This window comes from Biomphalaria glabrata, chromosome 1 (genome assembly GCF_947242115.1).
Source record: "Biomphalaria glabrata chromosome 1, xgBioGlab47.1, whole genome shotgun sequence".
Taxonomy (NCBI): domain Eukaryota; kingdom Metazoa; phylum Mollusca; class Gastropoda; family Planorbidae; genus Biomphalaria; species Biomphalaria glabrata.
In genome coordinates, this window is record NC_074711.1 from 76481297 (window position 1) to 76500321 (window position 19025).

At 36.6% G+C, this 19025-nt stretch overlaps 1 protein-coding gene across 6 annotated transcripts in view; it reads right to left on the reverse strand.

Moving 5' to 3' along the window:
* Positions 1 to 19025, reverse strand: part of LOC106078663 (neuroendocrine convertase 1-like) — a 60658-nt gene that overhangs the window by 25120 nt on the left and 16513 nt on the right. For 5 of the 6 annotated variants that reach the window (XM_056015439.1, XM_056015422.1, XM_056015414.1 and 2 more), the window contains exon 2: positions 12752 to 13123. In XM_056015439.1, coding sequence (XP_055871414.1) covers positions 12752 to 12922 — 171 coding nt within the window. In that variant the 5' untranslated portion in view covers positions 12923 to 13123. Of the gene's footprint in view, positions 1 to 12751; positions 13124 to 13621; positions 13761 to 19025 lie in introns of those variants that run through there. The other variant, XM_056015403.1, reaches the window with a different exon arrangement.

Sequence of the window (19025 nt, forward strand, 5' to 3'; positions counted from 1 at the left end):
TTCTTAGCAATCGGTGAGCTAGATCTAAGTCTAGATCTTATTCAGAGAAACAGAAAATAAAATGATTGCAACCGTTAAACAAACATGCTAATAATAATGTTACGTATTTCTGAATCCTCTGGCTAGAAGTATTAGTAGGCACACAAATAAAAACACTGTAAAGAACTTGACGACTAAACTTTCAGTTTCATATAACTTTAATGACTATTAACTCTAACAATTCGTCACTGTAACATGTAGCGTAGAAGAATGTACAATATCTGTCAGTTTACAGTTAGCTATACTTCGTTGCAATTCATCTCTTCACTTCGTTGCAATTCATCTCTTCTCAACTTGCACCGAGTCGTATTCCACAGAACAGACCAACGACACACTTCCCAGTGTCGTTCCAGGTCTCCAAAACTGAACCAAGTCGTATTCCAGTCTACCACATCAGAGCCGCACACGTCTTACATCGACTGTATCGACTGTAACGGCTGAAGTCCACTGTAGTTCGCTGTATAGACTTTAACGACAGTAGTCCACTCCAGTTAACTCTACCCTAGTTAACTTGCATCGAGTCGTACACATTTCTCTTCCACAGAGCCGCACACGTCTTACATAGTCTGTATCGACTGTAACGGCTCACTCACGACTCCATACGACTGACTTTCACATTAACTCTCTGGCTTATATAGAGTCCCTAATCGCTTGTCCAAAGTTGCACAAACACGGCTAGTATTCTCTGAAATAACACGTGAGGAAACGTCACATCCTGTCTCTATTTATACACGTAGATTCCAGAAAACACTCGATGCAGTGTCATCAAGTCGGGGTCACACGTAGTGACCTTTATCTGTCACTGTTCATTAGTAACTGTCCCTCTACTTAGATCTATTCGTCCCCTGGAACAACACGTGAGGACACGTCACATCCTGTCTTTGTTTGTACATGTAGATTCCAGGGAACACTAGCTGCTGTGTCATCTCGCCGGGGTCATACGTTGACCTCTACCTATCACTGTTCATTTGTAACACTGCCCCCTTCTTAGATCTGTTCGTCCCGAACAGATTCTACTTCATCACGATACTGATGAAATCGATCGACGATCAATTAGGAAGCTTTGGTGGTTGCCCCCTTCTCAGAGATGTTCTTTCAATCTGGCAGTTGTCCATCTTCTTTCCATAGAAGAATGGGAGCCAAATCCTCATTTTTCAGCAGTTCCTCACAAATGTTTTCATCAATCTTGGTATGGAAACATCGACCTTCAGATGACGACATTGGGCACTCTTGTCGAGAAAATTCATCAGCATTCTAACGAGTTCGTGCTTCACTGGCTGAGTTTTACATTTTCAAGCATCTTTTTACAGAGCTTCTTCAGAGATACACAGGTTCATCACAGTACAGCAATATTCACATGTTCTTCTTACAACAGCAACTGACTTTGGGTTTGTACGATGTCTGTTGGGTTGATCTTCTTGTACAGTTCTGTCACAGATGGTTACTCACTACAGTTCTGACATCTTTAAACTACTTCTTTTCTGTCCTTCTTGCTTCTGACTTAATTAGCGTTCTTCTAAAACCTTTGTTATACTTCATCAAGCTATTCTCATGAGGAATGTTCTTAAATTATTCTTTAGTGGCTTCACACTTTCAACTGATAGTAAGGCTTTCTTCTTTGGTCTGATGGTTCCGGACAGAATCTTTCTAAAAACATGGGCTGTGGAGTTTCATCAGTGCAGGTGGGGGTCTATCAGTGGGAGAAGTGGTGGGCTTGTTTTCTAACAACATGGGCTATGGAGTTTCATAAATGCAGGTGGGGGTCTATCAGTGGGAGAAGGGGTGGGTTTGTATCTTGATCTTGTTGGAGCCATCCACGTTGCACTCTGCATATGTCGCTTTCTCCGCCTCCTCAATTTGATATTTCTTTGGTTGCGTTGATGTCGTTGTCGTTGTCTTGCTTTCCTGTCGATCAATGCTGATGGCAGCCACTTAGCACATAGGAAGGCATTGTATTTCATAGCTGTAGTCATCAAGACTGTTGATCTAACAAGTTGCTTCAGCATTATTCTTCGATGGGTGCTTTGCGAATGAGCTGCAAGTCCACTTGAAGGCAAGTTGTCAAACACGTCACCACCTTCATCCGAGTCTGGAGGACTCGACTGTGGGGCAGGTTGATAACATTCAACGTGCAAAGGTCCATCAACTTCAGCATCAGTTTCTATTGTAATTCCTTGACTATCACCAGGGCTTCTCGCGCCTACCTTGATAGCTGTACAAGCTTCTGTTAGGTCTAGAGCTTGTTGGTGTATTTCTTGGCATTCACAGTCTTCTGGCATAGCTACGTACGTACAGTTCTTGTCAAACGCATGAGTGCAATAATCAAGCTTCGAGTTCCTCTCGTAGACACTGGCAGATAGACAGAAGTCTTTAAGGCCCACAGCAACAGGCTTGGACGCAGACCCAACGTTGTCTTGATCTGTTTGGCTAGTTGCGGTACTCATATCAGGTATATCTATAGCTAAAGCTTCGGTCAAACTATATGTCTCTTCTATTGTTTCTTCAGCGGTCTCATTCTGCTTCTCGTTGAAATAGTAACAGCTACCGTCTCTTTTCATCTCTTGTGGGCCACATTCATTTGGTTTGCTATCACAGTCACAGACAGCACAACCATCACCAGCATCCCTATCGTAATTGTCTGTATCGCCACATTCTTGGTTGGACAATTGTTCGCTGTTCATCAATGGTGTATCTCTTTCATCTGTCGACTCAATCTGATAATGTTGGGTGTTCAGTAGCTCATTCATCATGATTCTAGTTTGATCATTTATTGTATCTGTTTGTTCTTCTGTCTTGTTGGGCGTGGTAGCTATTTGTTCATTCTCATTCATGGCTTTGATCAACTGGTTAAATGAAGAAAATCGGGTGTTGATGTCTGATTCTATCTCCTTAATGCTCTCGTTCACCGAGTTCATTTTGTATTGCAATGTTCTCAGGAGCTCCATCGTATTAGGTTTGATTTCAAATTGGCAAGTGTCCGGATTCTCATCTTCCTCCAACAGGGCTTGTCTGAGACGTGCTGTTAGCGTTTCCTTATTTCCGTTAAGCTGTAGACCTCTTTCTCGAAGCTCTTGTCTAAGTTCTTTCATGTCAAGTTCATTAAGAAGTTTGGTGGAATACATTCTAGCCAGAAAGATCCCACTTCTGACACCAATTGTTACGTATTTCTGAATCCTCTGGCTAGAAGTATTAGTAGGCACACAAATAAAAACACTGTAAAGAACTTGACGACTAAACTTTCAGTTTCATATAACTTTAATGACTATTAACTCTAACAATTCGTCACTGTAACATGTAGCGTAGAAGAATGTACAATATCTGTCAGTTTACAGTTAGCTATACTTCGTTGCAATTCATCTCTTCACTTCGTTGCAATTCATCTCTTCTCAACTTGCACCGAGTCGTATTCCACAGAACAGACCAACGACACACTTCCCAGTGTCGTTCCAGGTCTCCAAAACTGAACCAAGTCGTATTCCAGTCTACCACATCAGAGCCGCACACGTCTTACATCGACTGTATCGACTGTAACGGCTGAAGTCCACTGTAGTTCGCTGTATAGACTTTAACGACAGTAGTCCACTCCAGTTAACTCTACCCTAGTTAACTTGCATCGAGTCGTACACATTTCTCTTCCACAGAGCCGCACACGTCTTACATAGTCTGTATCGACTGTAACGGCTCACTCACGACTCCATACGACTGACTTTCACATTAACTCTCTGGCTTATATAGAGTCCCTAATCGCTTGTCCAAAGTTGCACAAACACGGCTAGTATTCTCTGAAATAACACGTGAGGAAACGTCACATCCTGTCTCTATTTATACACGTAGATTCCAGAAAACACTCGATGCAGTGTCATCAAGTCGGGGTCACACGTAGTGACCTTTATCTGTCACTGTTCATTAGTAACTGTCCCTCTACTTAGATCTATTCGTCCCCTGGAACAACACGTGAGGACACGTCACATCCTGTCTTTGTTTGTACATGTAGATTCCAGGGAACACTAGCTGCTGTGTCATCTCGCCGGGGTCATACGTTGACCTCTACCTATCACTGTTCATTTGTAACAATAATATTAATATAATAATAATAATCTTCTCTATATATAATTCTCTTCATGGCTCAAGAGTTTAGACAGCACGTAATGGAAAGATCACTCTTTTATTTTTGCGAGTCGGGCGGACTAGAGTTATCCTATGAAAAAAAAAGAGGGGGGAGAGCAAGTAGTATTCATCCGTCACAAAATATCAGGGCCGGACTTAACCGTTGTGACCAAGAAGTCGTGGAATGAACTCTTTTTTTTATTTCTACCCCACGTAGTTTTAGCGGTCTGCAAAAAAAAGAGGGAGGGGAGGAGAACAAGTAATCTACTCTGTATTCACCCGTCACTAAATAGCAGGGCCGGACTAAACCGTTGTGGGGCTCTATGCGATACGGATTTCGAGGGGCCAAGTTTGGGTAGGGATACGGATAATAATTGAAAATTAAGAATTTGTATTAGAAAATAAATACGTCTTTGCATTATATTCATTCTTTACTTCCTACAGAATTACTTTAAGAGCCTTGCGTGTAGCGAAGGTAGATCACGCTCAATAGCAAGAATTACCAAATGTTTCAATCTATCTTCGAGAATAGTTGACCTCAAGTAATTCTTCATTAGTTTCAGGCGCGAGAAGATTCTTTCACCTGATTCCACAATTACGGGTATTGCATAATGCCGTTTTCTTTCATCGCGCGTTGGATTGGCGTTTATCATTTGGAATGACACCCCATAATGACAATTTTTTGTCTATATATTTCAGGAATTATTTTTTTTTTTTTGAGTTTTCAAAAGATTTTAATAATTTCAGGAAATTCCCATGACTTTTTCGTATATTTTGCAATTTCAGGAGATTTCCAGGAGCTCCTGGTAAATCAGGAGGCTGAGGGAATTTTGTTGTAAGTTATAAAATAGTTTCATTTAATAATTTACACCTAGAATTAGCGCGGGTCCTTTGAAAGTGCGGTCGCATAGGTTGCAGTGGTCTAAGGCCGGCCCTGCAAAAAAAAAAAAAAACGGCACATGCTACGCCGTGGGTCGACTAGTTATAATGATAGTTTTCTTTATAGAGCGCTGTTAACAAACAAAATGTAGGCTTAAGGCGCTGTGATAACAATACAAACATAATCACGAGAGCTAAAATGACAAACTAATCTAAAAAAAAGTTTTAAACAGGTAGGTCCTAATGTTCTTCTTAAATGTAGTGTGTTATTTGTATTTTTTTAAAGCTTGATATGCTCTTGTACTAATCATAATAAAACCACGTGACATGTTTCATCAAAGTGTTAGATACAGTTTTTTTACTAGAGCTTGGAAATATTGGACTTTCAGACGTCTTAGTGAGTAAAGCAATACTAAGTTGAAAGTCCTGTTTGTATATCACTGGACAGTTAGATCAGTGTGTGGGTAAAGCAATGAGAATGTACTAAGTTGAAAGTCCTGTTTGTATATCACTGGACAGTCAGTGTGTGGGTGGTAGCCTCATCTTTAAAAAAATATATCGTTATTGATGCCGCATGACAGGAGTGACGTACTTCTGTGACAGGTGTTCGTTTGTTATGTGGACTCTTTATGTCCACATAGGCTCACACGCACACATCAAGGCAGAGACAGTTTTATGACCTATGTTCGTTGTACCATATGTAAATGACTTTGTTACAGTCACATTATGTTTAACACTATTGAAGATAGTCTTTAAATACATAGTCAGAGGAGAGTGTGTGTGTGTGTGTGTGTGAGAGAGAGAGAGAGAAAGAGAGAGAGAGTGAGAAAGCATTTATAAAACTATTGTTTTAATTGTAAATGAAGATAAACTTGCATATTAAAACACATATGCTTTCAACAAAGTCTAGACATTGACACGCTAGGTATGTATGTATGATACGTGTGTGTGTGTGTATGTATGATACGTGTGTGTGTGTGTGTGGTGCTTGTGTGTAAGTGTGCTGTGCCATATACCTGCTCATATAGCGAAACCACCTGTTGAACTCAGGATTTATCTCATCGCCACAACACACACATTTATTTGATACTAGCAATCGATCCATTCAGCTATTAAAACAGAAACCATTCCCACTCGAAGAGCGAAGTAACAGAATTGTAGACCCCTACCACTCTTATAATTGCAACATAAGTTATAAGATAGAAATTTAAATTGTGAAAAAAAAAAATTAAACGGATGACAGTTTTATTATTTCGATTATCCAATTTCTGTAAAGTACTTAGCCCATGAAATGTATTTAATCTGCTTACCAACAAGTTCCTAACTATAAACAAAAAGTTGAACACTGAACTATACAAGCTTGATACAAAATAAAAACACACTCTCAGTAATACATTGAGAAATGTACGGCAATAATGGGAAATAGAATTAATGTCACTTTTTCATTTTAAACTTTAGAGAATGTATTTATTCGTAAATTGTATTTGTTAAATGAATCTTTCAGTTTGTAAACCTTTATTTAACACCTTGTTTTCAGAGGTGTCATTTCAGTTTTAAAACCTTAATATAACACCTTGTTTTCAGAGGTGTCATTTCAGTTTTAAAACCTTAATATAACACCATGTTTTCAGAGGTGTCATTTCAGTTTTAAAACCTTAATATAACACCTTGTTTTCAGAGGCATCATTTCAGTTTTTTAGCAGAGGTGGTGATTGAGTGTATGGTGGAGGAATCGTGTGCATGTTTGTGTATGGTGGTCATTTTATATCGACGTAAGCCCTACTGTTATACTTATATTTCCGATTGAGTTCCTGACTGTAATCTACCGTTGTCGCAACGTGAACGAAGTCTTTGTCTATATTCAAATTGTTTGATTTTATGTTGCATAGATTTGCTTTTGTTTATGATATTGGAATCTTTCTAGTTTCACGCTCGGGTGTGATTTTTTTTAAAAATTGTTAGCTAAAAAAAAATTAGAAAGTTTATTGTTTAGTTCACAAGTAAATACATATTACACAGGAAGGGTGGGTGTTGTGTGTGGAACTCGGGGCTAAAGTCTAACTATTTCACTAAACCCAAGTTATGTCGACTAAATTCGAAACGCTAAAAGTAGGAGAAAAAGAATAATGAAAATAAAATACAAATTTTATTTCGTGCGTATTGAGTGCATTATTTTCTACATAAACTTGTTCATATACATTTTCTGTTTCAAATCTAGCCTAGATACATTTACGACCGCAGATTTATGTATGTATGTATGTTCAAGCTCCCAGTGTTACATTACAACTAAGTACAACTAAGTATGTTTGGAAATTTAATGGATGGTTTGTTGCAATAATGTTTACATCTGTAATGAAGTTTTGAATTTTAAAAGAAGAAATATACAAAAAAAGCTTTTAAAAAAGCTTATATATATATATATATATATATATATATATATATATATATATATATATATATATATATATATATATATATATATATATATATATATATATATATATATATATATATATATATATATATATATGTACAAGTTTGGACCAGTCATGTAATTAAAAATTTATTTTGGCAGTGTCTTGACATTTATAGCGGCCCCCGAAAGGAATAGACGCTATTAGTTTTGTGTGGTTTGACTGTCTGTCTGTCCGTCCGTCCGTCACGTTTAGATATTTAGATATATTATTAGAGATTGACCCTTTACAGAACAATTAGCTCAATTAGATAATTATTGTTTCACATCAGCTAGGCCAGGTACACATCGAACTTCTTCACTTTCACCTATCCCTTGGTGTTCTGGACCGTTGGGGCACCAAACAAGATCTGTCAACCTACTTTCTTCATTCTTCTCTGTCATTTGCCTTTGATATAATTTCATTTTGATATTCTTTCCAAAAATATTGAAACCAGCCTTTTTTACCTGCCTGGGTGGTCCACTTCGGGGGCCGATTTTGAGTTTGTGTTCCCACACAAACTGTCTTCGTAACCTTGTTATTTATTGATCACGTGTTAATGCTTCAAGTAAACAATGCTACACTAGTCACTACTATGTTAATTGACGGGTGAAATAGTAAAAAAAAAGGCCCGCAGGCCGCGAGTTATATCCGCCTTATTGTCAATATTTTCTTTTCAACGCAAGATTTAAAAAATGACGATGCATTCTGTAAAAAAATTTTTTCAACAAACACAAACAATGACAACGCTGTTTATTTGTGAGACAAAGTATCAAAACAATAAAATGAGCTCAATTGTTGTCCCATCAAATGATACATTCCTTCCTTATCGCAGTTATGGTCATGCTGCTCTTATTTCTTAAAGTTTATCTAAATCTGATCAACACTCAAACTTAGTTCTAGTTCTTAACAAACTTTGGCTGACTTAAGCTGACACTTCAAATCTTCATTTTGCACTATAATTTTGTTTCTTACATAAAAGTCATAAAATCTTGCGAAAGTGAAATGATTTTGTTGACAATTTATTTGAACAAAAAGAACAAGAAAAAGTTAAAAATATTTTTTTTAATGACAATTTACCTCCTTTATGCAACTTATAAATCAATTACTTGGATCTTAATAACCAACGAATGTTGGATTTTAAAAAAAGGAAATTTTTTTTACCTACCACCCCCCCCCCCCCTCTTAGAAAAAATCATGCGAATGTATAATATCCAACTAGTCTTTGAGCCCATCCGGAAAACTGTTCTAACGATTTTTCCTAGAAATTTGACAGTTGATGTATATTGTTGGGAAAAAAATTATTTGTTCGTTGGTTACACTTGCCAAATTCTAGTTTGACCTTTATAAATATTCAAAGTATAAAAAAAAACATGTAGGCATTTTATTCAAGAGATTAATAAATGAATGAACGTTTTAAATAGTCTTCAAAGTCTAGATCTAAGAGTTATCGTAAGAATATTATAAAGTCTTGTAGATTTATACATTGAGGGGGGGGGGAATAATTGTTCTTAAGGTTGTTTAAAGGAGGTAGTGTTGTTGTTTTTTTCTTAAAGTATTTTTTAATGGGTTTTTTTTTTTGTTTCTTTTTCCCCTCCTACTACTATCAGTTTCATAACATCTCGGTTAACTATGCCGAGGACGGTCCTATGCCGTCCACTACAGAGTGAGGGTTGGGTGTAGGACTAGCTTCCATAACCTTTTGAAAGACTCCAGCTACAGAAACACCAAAGTCACATAAGTCACGGACCTGGGTAGAAGATGGACATCCTGCTGAAAGGTGTATGACGCAAAGTGTTTATGTTGTCCCTATCTCACGACTAGATTATGATATGTATATATTTTTAAACCATTCAGGCAGGAGGGCTTCATTAGCCTTGATTGGCTCCCCACCAAGGTGAAAGAAAACTTTGAAACCAAGACTCCAAATCTCTTCTGTCTCGTGAAAGACTTCGAGAGTCAACGGAGACGGGGACGCACTCAAAGAATGAAATAACTTGAACACTAGGCTTACATTTCCATTCCCCAAGAGAATTCACACAGGTGTTTAGTGTTCATGCTAACATACCCCCCATAACTTATTTCTCCTTTGCCAGGTACATTTTCTAAAATTAATTGATTACGCGTGATTGATTAACCAATTGTTTTTTTTTTCATTGATACATGGGTTGTTATCGAGCATGAGCTCCTAAGCAAAATGTGATCAAGATTGGACGAGAAGAAGTGGTCGAAATATCTATTGCAAAAATCCAAACATACAAGAAACATTCAAGATAGATACAGCTTGATATTTAATGTAATATTGTTTAAAAAATAACACTTTGGTATTGTGAAAAATATTTTACTTATTATATCCTTCACAAGTACTATTTCTCTTGTGAGAAGTGATCTAGCCTGGTATAGAGATCTCTAACGGATCGAATTATTACAATAGCATAGTCTAAATATATTTCCAATTATAACCAATGAACTGTCCAACTCTTTAAGGAAAGCCGATATTTAGTCACGACTGCACGATAAGCTACCAACACCTGTTCAGTTTCCTTTCGTCTATTATTGACAGAATTAAGTTAGCCTTTGTGGCAAGTAGAATGGGGTGTCGTCATTTATTGCTTGCTTTTAGTAGGCCGGCTCCTGGATGGGGAAAAGGGGGGGATACGAGCTAAACCTTAAAGAGAAGAGGGGGGTGGGGAGATGAGTATGAAAAAAATGTACAGTAAGTTAATTGTGTGAAAGTGTAGAGCATGTACAGCTGCGAAATTGCGTATAGCATCCATTACTGAACTAGTTTTCACCTGCTCAAGTAATCCTATCAAAGAAGATCTCCGTGACATGACTCCGTGATCTGACTCCATGACTCCGATACAATGACTCGTTTATTGATGGATGGACGAGTGATAAGCACTTCGTATTGTAGACCAGGGGTTTGAACCCAGCTTCTCGAGAACAACGGATCTTATTTGGCTATGTGCCTCCTTCAGCATTAATGTTGAATGTTGGGAGCGTATATAATGTGCTCATCTTCCATCACGAAGGAGGAACTATATTTATATATATATATAATTTTATAGTTAAAAAACGTGTCTAAGAAAATGGAACCTTGATGTATAAACACCAACATTAGCCTGTTTGTTTAATACACGAGAAATGTAAATGCATTATTGGCTACTTTATTCTCATATGTATACACATGCATCCTTATGCACTTGTCAGTCCTCCGCTGGTCGATTACCATCACAGATGAACGAATATTACAGAGAAAGAAATATTGTAGTGTGTATTATTACATAACTTTATATATTTTGAAAAAAATACATCTTTACACGTACAAAAAAAATATCTTTAATATATATATAAGGCTTGTCTTCCGAAGATTAATATATATATATATATATATATGTGTGTGTGTGTGTGTGTGTTACAAAAAAAAAGCCCATATGAAAAAAAGATATACATTTTTTATTTGACTTTTTTATATTCTTACGAAAGTAGCAATAATCAAACGGGGATATAATCGATGAGTTAGTATCATTAATGGGAAAAGATTTATATAATTCATTAAATAGATAATAAAGTCGATGAGCAGTTAGATATAACGAAATGTGAAAGAGTTTTTCAATAGGAAAATAGTAAAGTAAAATTCCCCTTCCAAACCTTGTGGTCTATAGGGCAGATGATGTAAAGGTCACCTGTTTCTATGTCCAACGGTTAACGAGGGTGTCATGTGGCCTTTATTTTTCCCCAACTTATGTCAGTTACCCATTAGAGCTGGGTTGACCCAGAGGCGCCCAAAATTAAGAGTCCGAAATAAAAAAAAATCCCAGTCTTTTCCAGGATTCGAACCCGTGACCCCCGGTTCGGAAGCCAAGCGCTTTATTCTTAGCCACCGCTCCTCCAGTAGGAACATAGGATGGAAATTAAGAGGAAATTTCAAGAATTTCTCAACAGATGACATTGCGTCCGAAAACGCAAATTTGTAGTCCGCAAGGTTGTCAAGTCCTACTGATGATTTATCTCCCTTACAGCTATTTTGTTCTCTTTTTAGTTTCTCGAAATGTTTGTTTTCAACTAAATAAGAAATCATGGACAGACCCCAAGGTTCAGCCGATCTCAAACTATGTTGCATATATGATGCTACCAGATTCAGTCAAAGGTGTTATCATGAACTGCCTTTTAAATCTTGATTTTAAACAAGGTTAATGTTTACGTGCATACATTGTGCATTCGAGAATTTCAAGACAGATAACTATAAATAACTCTCTTTGGTGTATCCGGTGTTCATGAAATAAGAGATTTTGATTCGCTATGTAATTTAGAAAGTTATGCATTACATTTTCTGCACTTTTTAGTTTTGCGAATCAAATTTCTAAGCTCGCTAGTAACGAACTATTTATTTGGCATAAGTGATCTTTTGACTTAACAATGTCAAGGACGCTAAATTAAATTTCAAAGCTGAAAACCAAATAAAAGTTACACAAGAAAGATCTTACAAATGTTTTATTCTGTAGCGTAAATAACTACACCGTAGTTAACCCTTTAAAAGCATAGCTTATCAACAGGTCCTTCAAAAAAAAATAAAACAGCCTGCTATTTATAGTTTTCTGCCAAGTATGAACATTTATTGCAAATAGACCTCTATTGTATATTGCTGTTAAGGGGAGTAAAGACTATGATGTTATGAAGAGACAGCATAACTTATGATGTATTCAGCATAGCTTAGGATGTGATGAATAGGGCAGAATAGCTTATGATGTGTTCAGCATAGCTTATAATGTGTTCATCAAAGCTTTTTGTGTGTTCAGCATAGATTATGATGTGTTCAGAAGAGCTTATGATGTGTTCACCAAAGCTTATTGTGTGTTCAGCATAGATTAAGATGTGTTCAGCATAGGGAGGAGCGGCGGCTGAGTGGTAAACCATTTGGCTTCCGAACTGGGGGTCCAGGGTTCGAATCCTGGTGAAGATTGGGATTTATAATTTTAGAATCTCTGGGCGCCTCTGAGTCCATCCAGCTCTACTGGGTACCTGACACTATCTGGGAAAAGTAAAGGCGGTTGGACATAGAAAAGCAGAAGATCTTTGCATCATCTGCCTTATACATCATAAGGTCTGAAAGGGGAACTTTACTTTTTTTTCAGCATCGCTTATGATGGCTTGAAGAGGGCAGTGAAGCCTAAGGTGTGACAATATGGGCAGGATACTTTGTGAACTGTTGAAGTGTGGAAATTAAAAAAAAAATATTTTTTTCATTAAATAAAGAACAAACTGATTACCTCCCGGACCAGACGATATCCATGTTGCTTGGCTACCTCCTCGGCCACATCACGACCACCTGCAATCTCAACAGCCCACTCATTGGCGTAGTGATTATCTTCTGCCAAGATGACTCCATAATGGAACACACTGATTGAAAATGCTGTTAGAAATACGATCCCAATGACCATTGCTTAAAATTCGGCGAGTGACTTGCTTTGTTGTTTCTAATATTTTTGAGAATGATTTTTGTTATGACACTTCTCTTCTTCCACAACTCACTCGCCGACAGTCATTGAAAAAAGTCCGCGACAAATGGTTGTGTCCCTTACTCTCCCTTTATATGCTAATTACCTCGTGCGTGTTCCCTGGTGACGTCAGGACGGTTCTATCTAATCAGCCAATGAGAGAAGAAAAAAAAAGGTCAATCGAAATTTTACTGATAGTATTTTAATATATATAAAAAAATAATGTCTATAAACAAAAAGAATTCACATGTTAATCTGTGGCTAAAACATGTCTAACTAAGATAAATAGTATATAGTGTCTAGTATTGTTTGCAAGGTAAATACCCTACAATTTTAGAACCATTCTAGAACATTTGTTCCAGCTGCTTCAACATCCTCGAACTTAGCTGTACCACAACATTGAAACAAAACATATTCTTCTTTAAGTCCATTCAATTAATTCATTTTTATTTACTAGAATTTCGAACTTCTATCCCCCCACCCAAAAAAAAAAAAATAATCTGACGGTTTTTAATGATAGTCAGGCAACTAGACAGTAAACTATTCTTTAAAAATTGTTTGTTTGTTTTTTTATATCCAATAGCACAGTAAACCCTTTCAAAAAATATGCTTGATTAGAGTAGATAAGTTGATTTCTATTACCTGACGCAGTTGAATAGTGGTCAAACAAAATGTTCCGAACTAAAGCTCAACACCAAACAGAATAAACGACACCTGTTACATCAGGTAAAAACAAATGTTTCAACATTAATCTGTTTCGTAACGGCGGCGTAGACCGCACAACGAGATCTGGGAGACTTTTTATTCACGATTGAACACAAAGCACGAACATACACACAGTTGTCCAAGTTGTTGTCGTGGTTGTTGGTTGTCGTTGTTATTTTCTAAATACCGTTTCCCCATGTTGGATTAGACAAGAACATACTGAGACTCGCATGCAAAGTAGTGATACTGTTTAGTGAGTAAACAGATGAATTAATTTGTTTTATTTTAATTCAGAAATAAATTCAACGAGTTATTTTAGCCTTTTCTTGGAAACCATAGAAAGAAAAATGCCGATTCTACTTTTGCGTGGTTTGTTTGTCCGTACGTGTGTTGTCTTTCACGTTTAAATCTTAAAATAAAAATAAAAAATAGCTCTATTGAAAATCCGATATCTCCAGATTTTGTAGCATGCTTAAACAATGGTGCAAGCATGGACTTATATATTATACTACACTGGAAACCGGAAACAAATTCTTATCCGCGATGGATCGATTCACACACACACACACATATATATATATAGATTTTTATGTACGTAAACTCTTTTTCAAGCTCTAATGGTAGTCGTCCCAATCAATCTTTTCTGTCTTAGAAAAGTAATGATCTTTAGTTTTCAAAGTTTAGAAATAATGCAAAATCATTTCTCGGATTTTCTTTAGAATGAGATATTAATCACAGACCTATATATTCACGCAAATATATGAAACAAAGCCATTTCCTGTTTGTTTCCATTGAGATAATGTTTCAATAATCCTAGATTGAAATAATTCATGTCTGTTGATTTTAATCATCTTATGTACATTTCAATAGATTGATTACCTACATCTTTCTAGATTATGTATCTAAAAATTGCAAAATAATAATTATGAAACGAAAGTACTCTTATTTTTGATGTTCAATCACTAGATCTAGATCTAAAAATTAAATTATATGTTACATAGGTTAGGGTTTAAAAAAAACAACTTTACTTCTTATAACTACTTTACAAACAACGCCTTGTTTCAACTTTTTAAAAAATTTTCACGACATTTTTTGTAGTGTTAAAAAATCTCCATGTCCAGTCTATATATAGTATATATAAGTCTATGGGTGCAAGGCTTTTTGCCTTCTGAAAACGAATAATTCTTTTTTTTGAAAATTAACTTTGCAAACAATTTTTTTTTCACAGAAAAACATCCTTTCCGAAACAATACTTTGAAAACATGGCGTAGAATGTAGATACTACAAAGAATAGGGATAAGTGCAGGCTATGTGTATTGTATAAGAGATTTTTTATTAGCGGCCCCCGAAAGGGGAAAAGACGCTGTTAGTTTTGTGTAAAATGTCTGTTCGTCTGTCCGTTTAGATCTCGTAAACTAGAAAAGATATTGAAAATCCGACATCACACTATTTTAGACCATTCAAAGTTCTGATGCAACGGCTACTTTTTTTTTCTAAAAGCGAAAAATCTAATTTTTAAAATCAGTTAAGCAAGCAGTTTTCTAAAGAGAAAAAGCTAATTAGTATGCATTATAAGTTAGACCTAATTTAAAACGTATAGTAAAACGTAATTTGCCTGAACTTATTTTTTTTTTTGCGGGAATATAATTATGTAGCACTAGGTTTCCAAACCGGGGGTCCCGGGTTCGAATCTAACTTTGGAATCATTGGGCGACTCTGAGTCCACTCAGCTCTAATGGGTACCTGACATTAGTTGGGGAAAAGTAAAGGCGGGTGGTCATTGTGCTGGCTACAATACACCCTCGTTAACCGTAGGCCACAAAAACAGATGAACTTTACATCATCTGCCCTATAGACCACAAGGTCTATAAGGGGAACTAGTTAGGCCAGGTTCACATCTAACTTTGCATTCACTTTCACCTATCCTTTGATCTGATGGACCGTTGGGGCACTGCACAAGATCTGTTAACCTTCCTTCTCCATTCTTATCTCTCATTTGTCTTTGATATAATTTCAATCAGATGTTCTTTCTGAAAATATTGAAGCCTGCCTGGGTGGACCACTTCGGGGGCCGATTTTGAGTTTGTGTTTCCACACAAACTGTCTTTTGTAACCTTGTTATTTTAGTATACAGTTTTGCTATTTGCCAAGATATTTTTAAAATTTATATAATTGTGTACTAGCTACTAATTGTTTACCAAACAAGTTTATTTGTGTTGTAAAAAGAGAGCACGTTGTATGCACATGTAAATACACCAGAATTAAAACAGTATTTTATTGGTAGGGTTTCCTGTAATGTGTCTTTTATTAAATATAACAGTAGTATAGCACACTACCTCCATCCTAAGAATATTGCAATCCTCTTCTAAGAATTTATGTACAATGTAAAAGATTTTTAATGAAAGGGGGAAAAAAGATAGAGGCAGAAAGTTCCACACAAAAAAAGACAAAGAAAGTGGCCTTGAGCCAAAGGATACCCATGATGAAAAAGCTTATCGAAGAGCAGAAATACTGAGGTTTCCTAAACAAAAAATCCGTTTCTATGGTATTGACCCACTAATCCAATATAATCATGGAACAAAACGTATGCTGAAAGCATTACAAAAGTTTAGTTGACTAACCAGTAACTTTCATTCTTCACTGAACCATAGTTGGTTAACCAGTAACTTTGACTCTTCACTGAACCATAGTTGGCTAACCAGTACCTTTGATTCTTCACTGAACCATAGCTGGCTAACCAGTAACTTCCATTCTTCACTGAACCATAGTTGGCTAACCAGTAACTTCAATTCTTCACTGAACCATAGTTGGCTAACCAGTAACTTCCATTCTTCACTGAACCATAGTTGGCTAACCAGTACCTTTGATTCTTCACTGAACCATAGTTGGCTAACCAGTAACTTCAATTCTTCACTGAACCATAGTTGGCTAACCAGTAACTTCAATTCTTCACTGAACCATAGTTGGCTAACCAGTAACTTCAATTCTTCACTGAACCATAGTTGGCTAACCAGTAACTTTGATTCTTCATTCTTCATAGTCGAACCTAAGGACCTCGTTTTGGGTGCATCGACGGGGAACTGGTGTGTTTTTTTAATGCTTTCCTGTGAATATATACTGACATTGAATTTGGTAATTGTCTATAGTTGAAACTAATGGATAAAGGAAATTACAGGAAAATGAACACATTAATGAACAAAACAAAGTTTTGGCTGGCCTGAGCGTTTTCTTTCTCTTGCATTTCTGGCAATGATAGTTTTTAAAAATACTGGATAAAACAATCAAGTAAAATAAAATAAAATACTTTTAAAAAATAAAGCTTATATTGAGGATTTTTTTTTTCAGTTTGTTTGAATAGATTTAGACTAACAACAAAAAAGTTGTGCTCATAGACTTATATATTGTATCTAGACTGGAAACCGGAAATAAATTCTAAATTCTTATCCTCGATTGATCGTTCGTGAACATTTTGTAGAAAGTTGGATCAAGGCGTTGTTTTGTCAAGTAGTTAAAAGAAGTAAAGTTGTTTGTTTTTCAACTCTAACCTATTGGTTTCCCGTGAAAGTGAGAATCGATTACAAGGTCGCCACACTTTGTCATCAGTGTATATATAACAATGAGATGCCCTTGTACCTTAGCGAACTGATTACTCCATATGTCCCCCAGAGAGCCCTGCGCTCAATGGACTCAACGCTTTTAGTGGTGCCACGTTTCTCCATCAAAAGCTACGGTCTGCGGGCTTTTTCAGTTCACGGACCAAAGGTTTGGAACTCACTCCCCATTGATCGCAGACAGACAAAATGCTACACCACTTTTAAGAAGAACATTAAGACTTATATGTTTAAAACGTTTTTTAGATTAATTGTCATGCTAGCAATTGTGTTTGTGTTTGTAATGTTATTACAACGCCTTGAGCCTACATTTTGTTTGTTAAAAGCGCTTTATAAATAAAATTATTATTATTATTATTATTATACAACTGAAAATAAAATAAAATATCAAAATGGCTGGTATCGAACTAGTAAATCTAGACGTAATCCGTACTAGTATAAAGGTGAAAAATATAAGCAAAGCTTGGACAATTTATCAATAGCATTTAAGCTACTTTTAATTTAAAAAACAAGGTTACAAAGACAGTTTGTGTGGAAACACAAACTCAAAATCGGCCCCCGAAGTGGTCTGCCTAGAGGCCTCACCAGGATTCGAAAACGGGACTTCTGGTTCCAAGTGCTTTACCACTCAGCCACAGCATCTCCATATATTCATTATGCGTACACCTATATTTTTTTTATAATTCTTATCCGCGACTGATCGATCTTGAACATTTTGTAGAAAGTTGGATGAATACGTTGTTTTGTAAAGTAGTTAAAAGAAGTCAAGTTGTTTTTTTTTTCAACCTAACCTATGTAGCATATAGTTTTATTTTTTAGATCTAGATCTAAGTGGAACAATTGAAACTCTTTAATCGGGTCCAAGCATCTAGGGTGAAAGCGTTGTTTTGCATTCATTGGAAAAAAAAACTACTCAAACGGTACATGAAAAAAAGACATTTTAAAAAGTTTGAGAATCGCTGAGATTACCCATAGGTAAGAAGTGTTAAAAATCAGATTAGTAGCCTAATCCTAACCCTAATCCTAATGTAGACTTCAACAAATGTGATTCCACGTGCTTGCCTACACTATGGAGAGTGTGTTATGACTGTATTATTGTATTGGTGTTATCTACTGTGTGCATCATACTGTTTGTCATATGTGTGTGTATGTAGGTGTGCTACGTGTGATGTGTAGAGCAATGTGCTCTAAATGAAACAGGTGGTCACTCCCTATCCGCGCACTCACGCGCTTGCCTCCCCTAAAACAAACAGGCCGGCGGCCAGTGGACATCTAATAACCCAGGCACGACGGGAGAGTACACACATAAAATTAACCCAATGATCGTAGGTGGAGGCGTGGTCTAGGAACCAAGGGCGAGTGGGAGCTGCGCTGCGAAAGAGAAAAAAAGTTGACATTATAAGTTGTTATGGAGTGTGTGACTGATGCAATACAATTCAGAGGCGTAACAAGGCTATTTGATTTGGTCTTTTTACGTGCAGGCAGATACATTAAGAGCTCGTGTTCAAAAGGTTAATAACATATTGGGCCTCGGAGTTACCTCTCTCTAATTAAAGCCTTGTGCGGCCATCGCCACATGCACTTAACTAGGTGCCTCTCCTAAATCTACTTTGATTATGGTACTATTTTACTATGGTACTATTTTAGAAAGATGATCTAAAAGAGGAGATAGAGTCACGTGTTAATGACGTGATCAAGAAGATTAGGATGAGGGATAATAGAAAATCCTT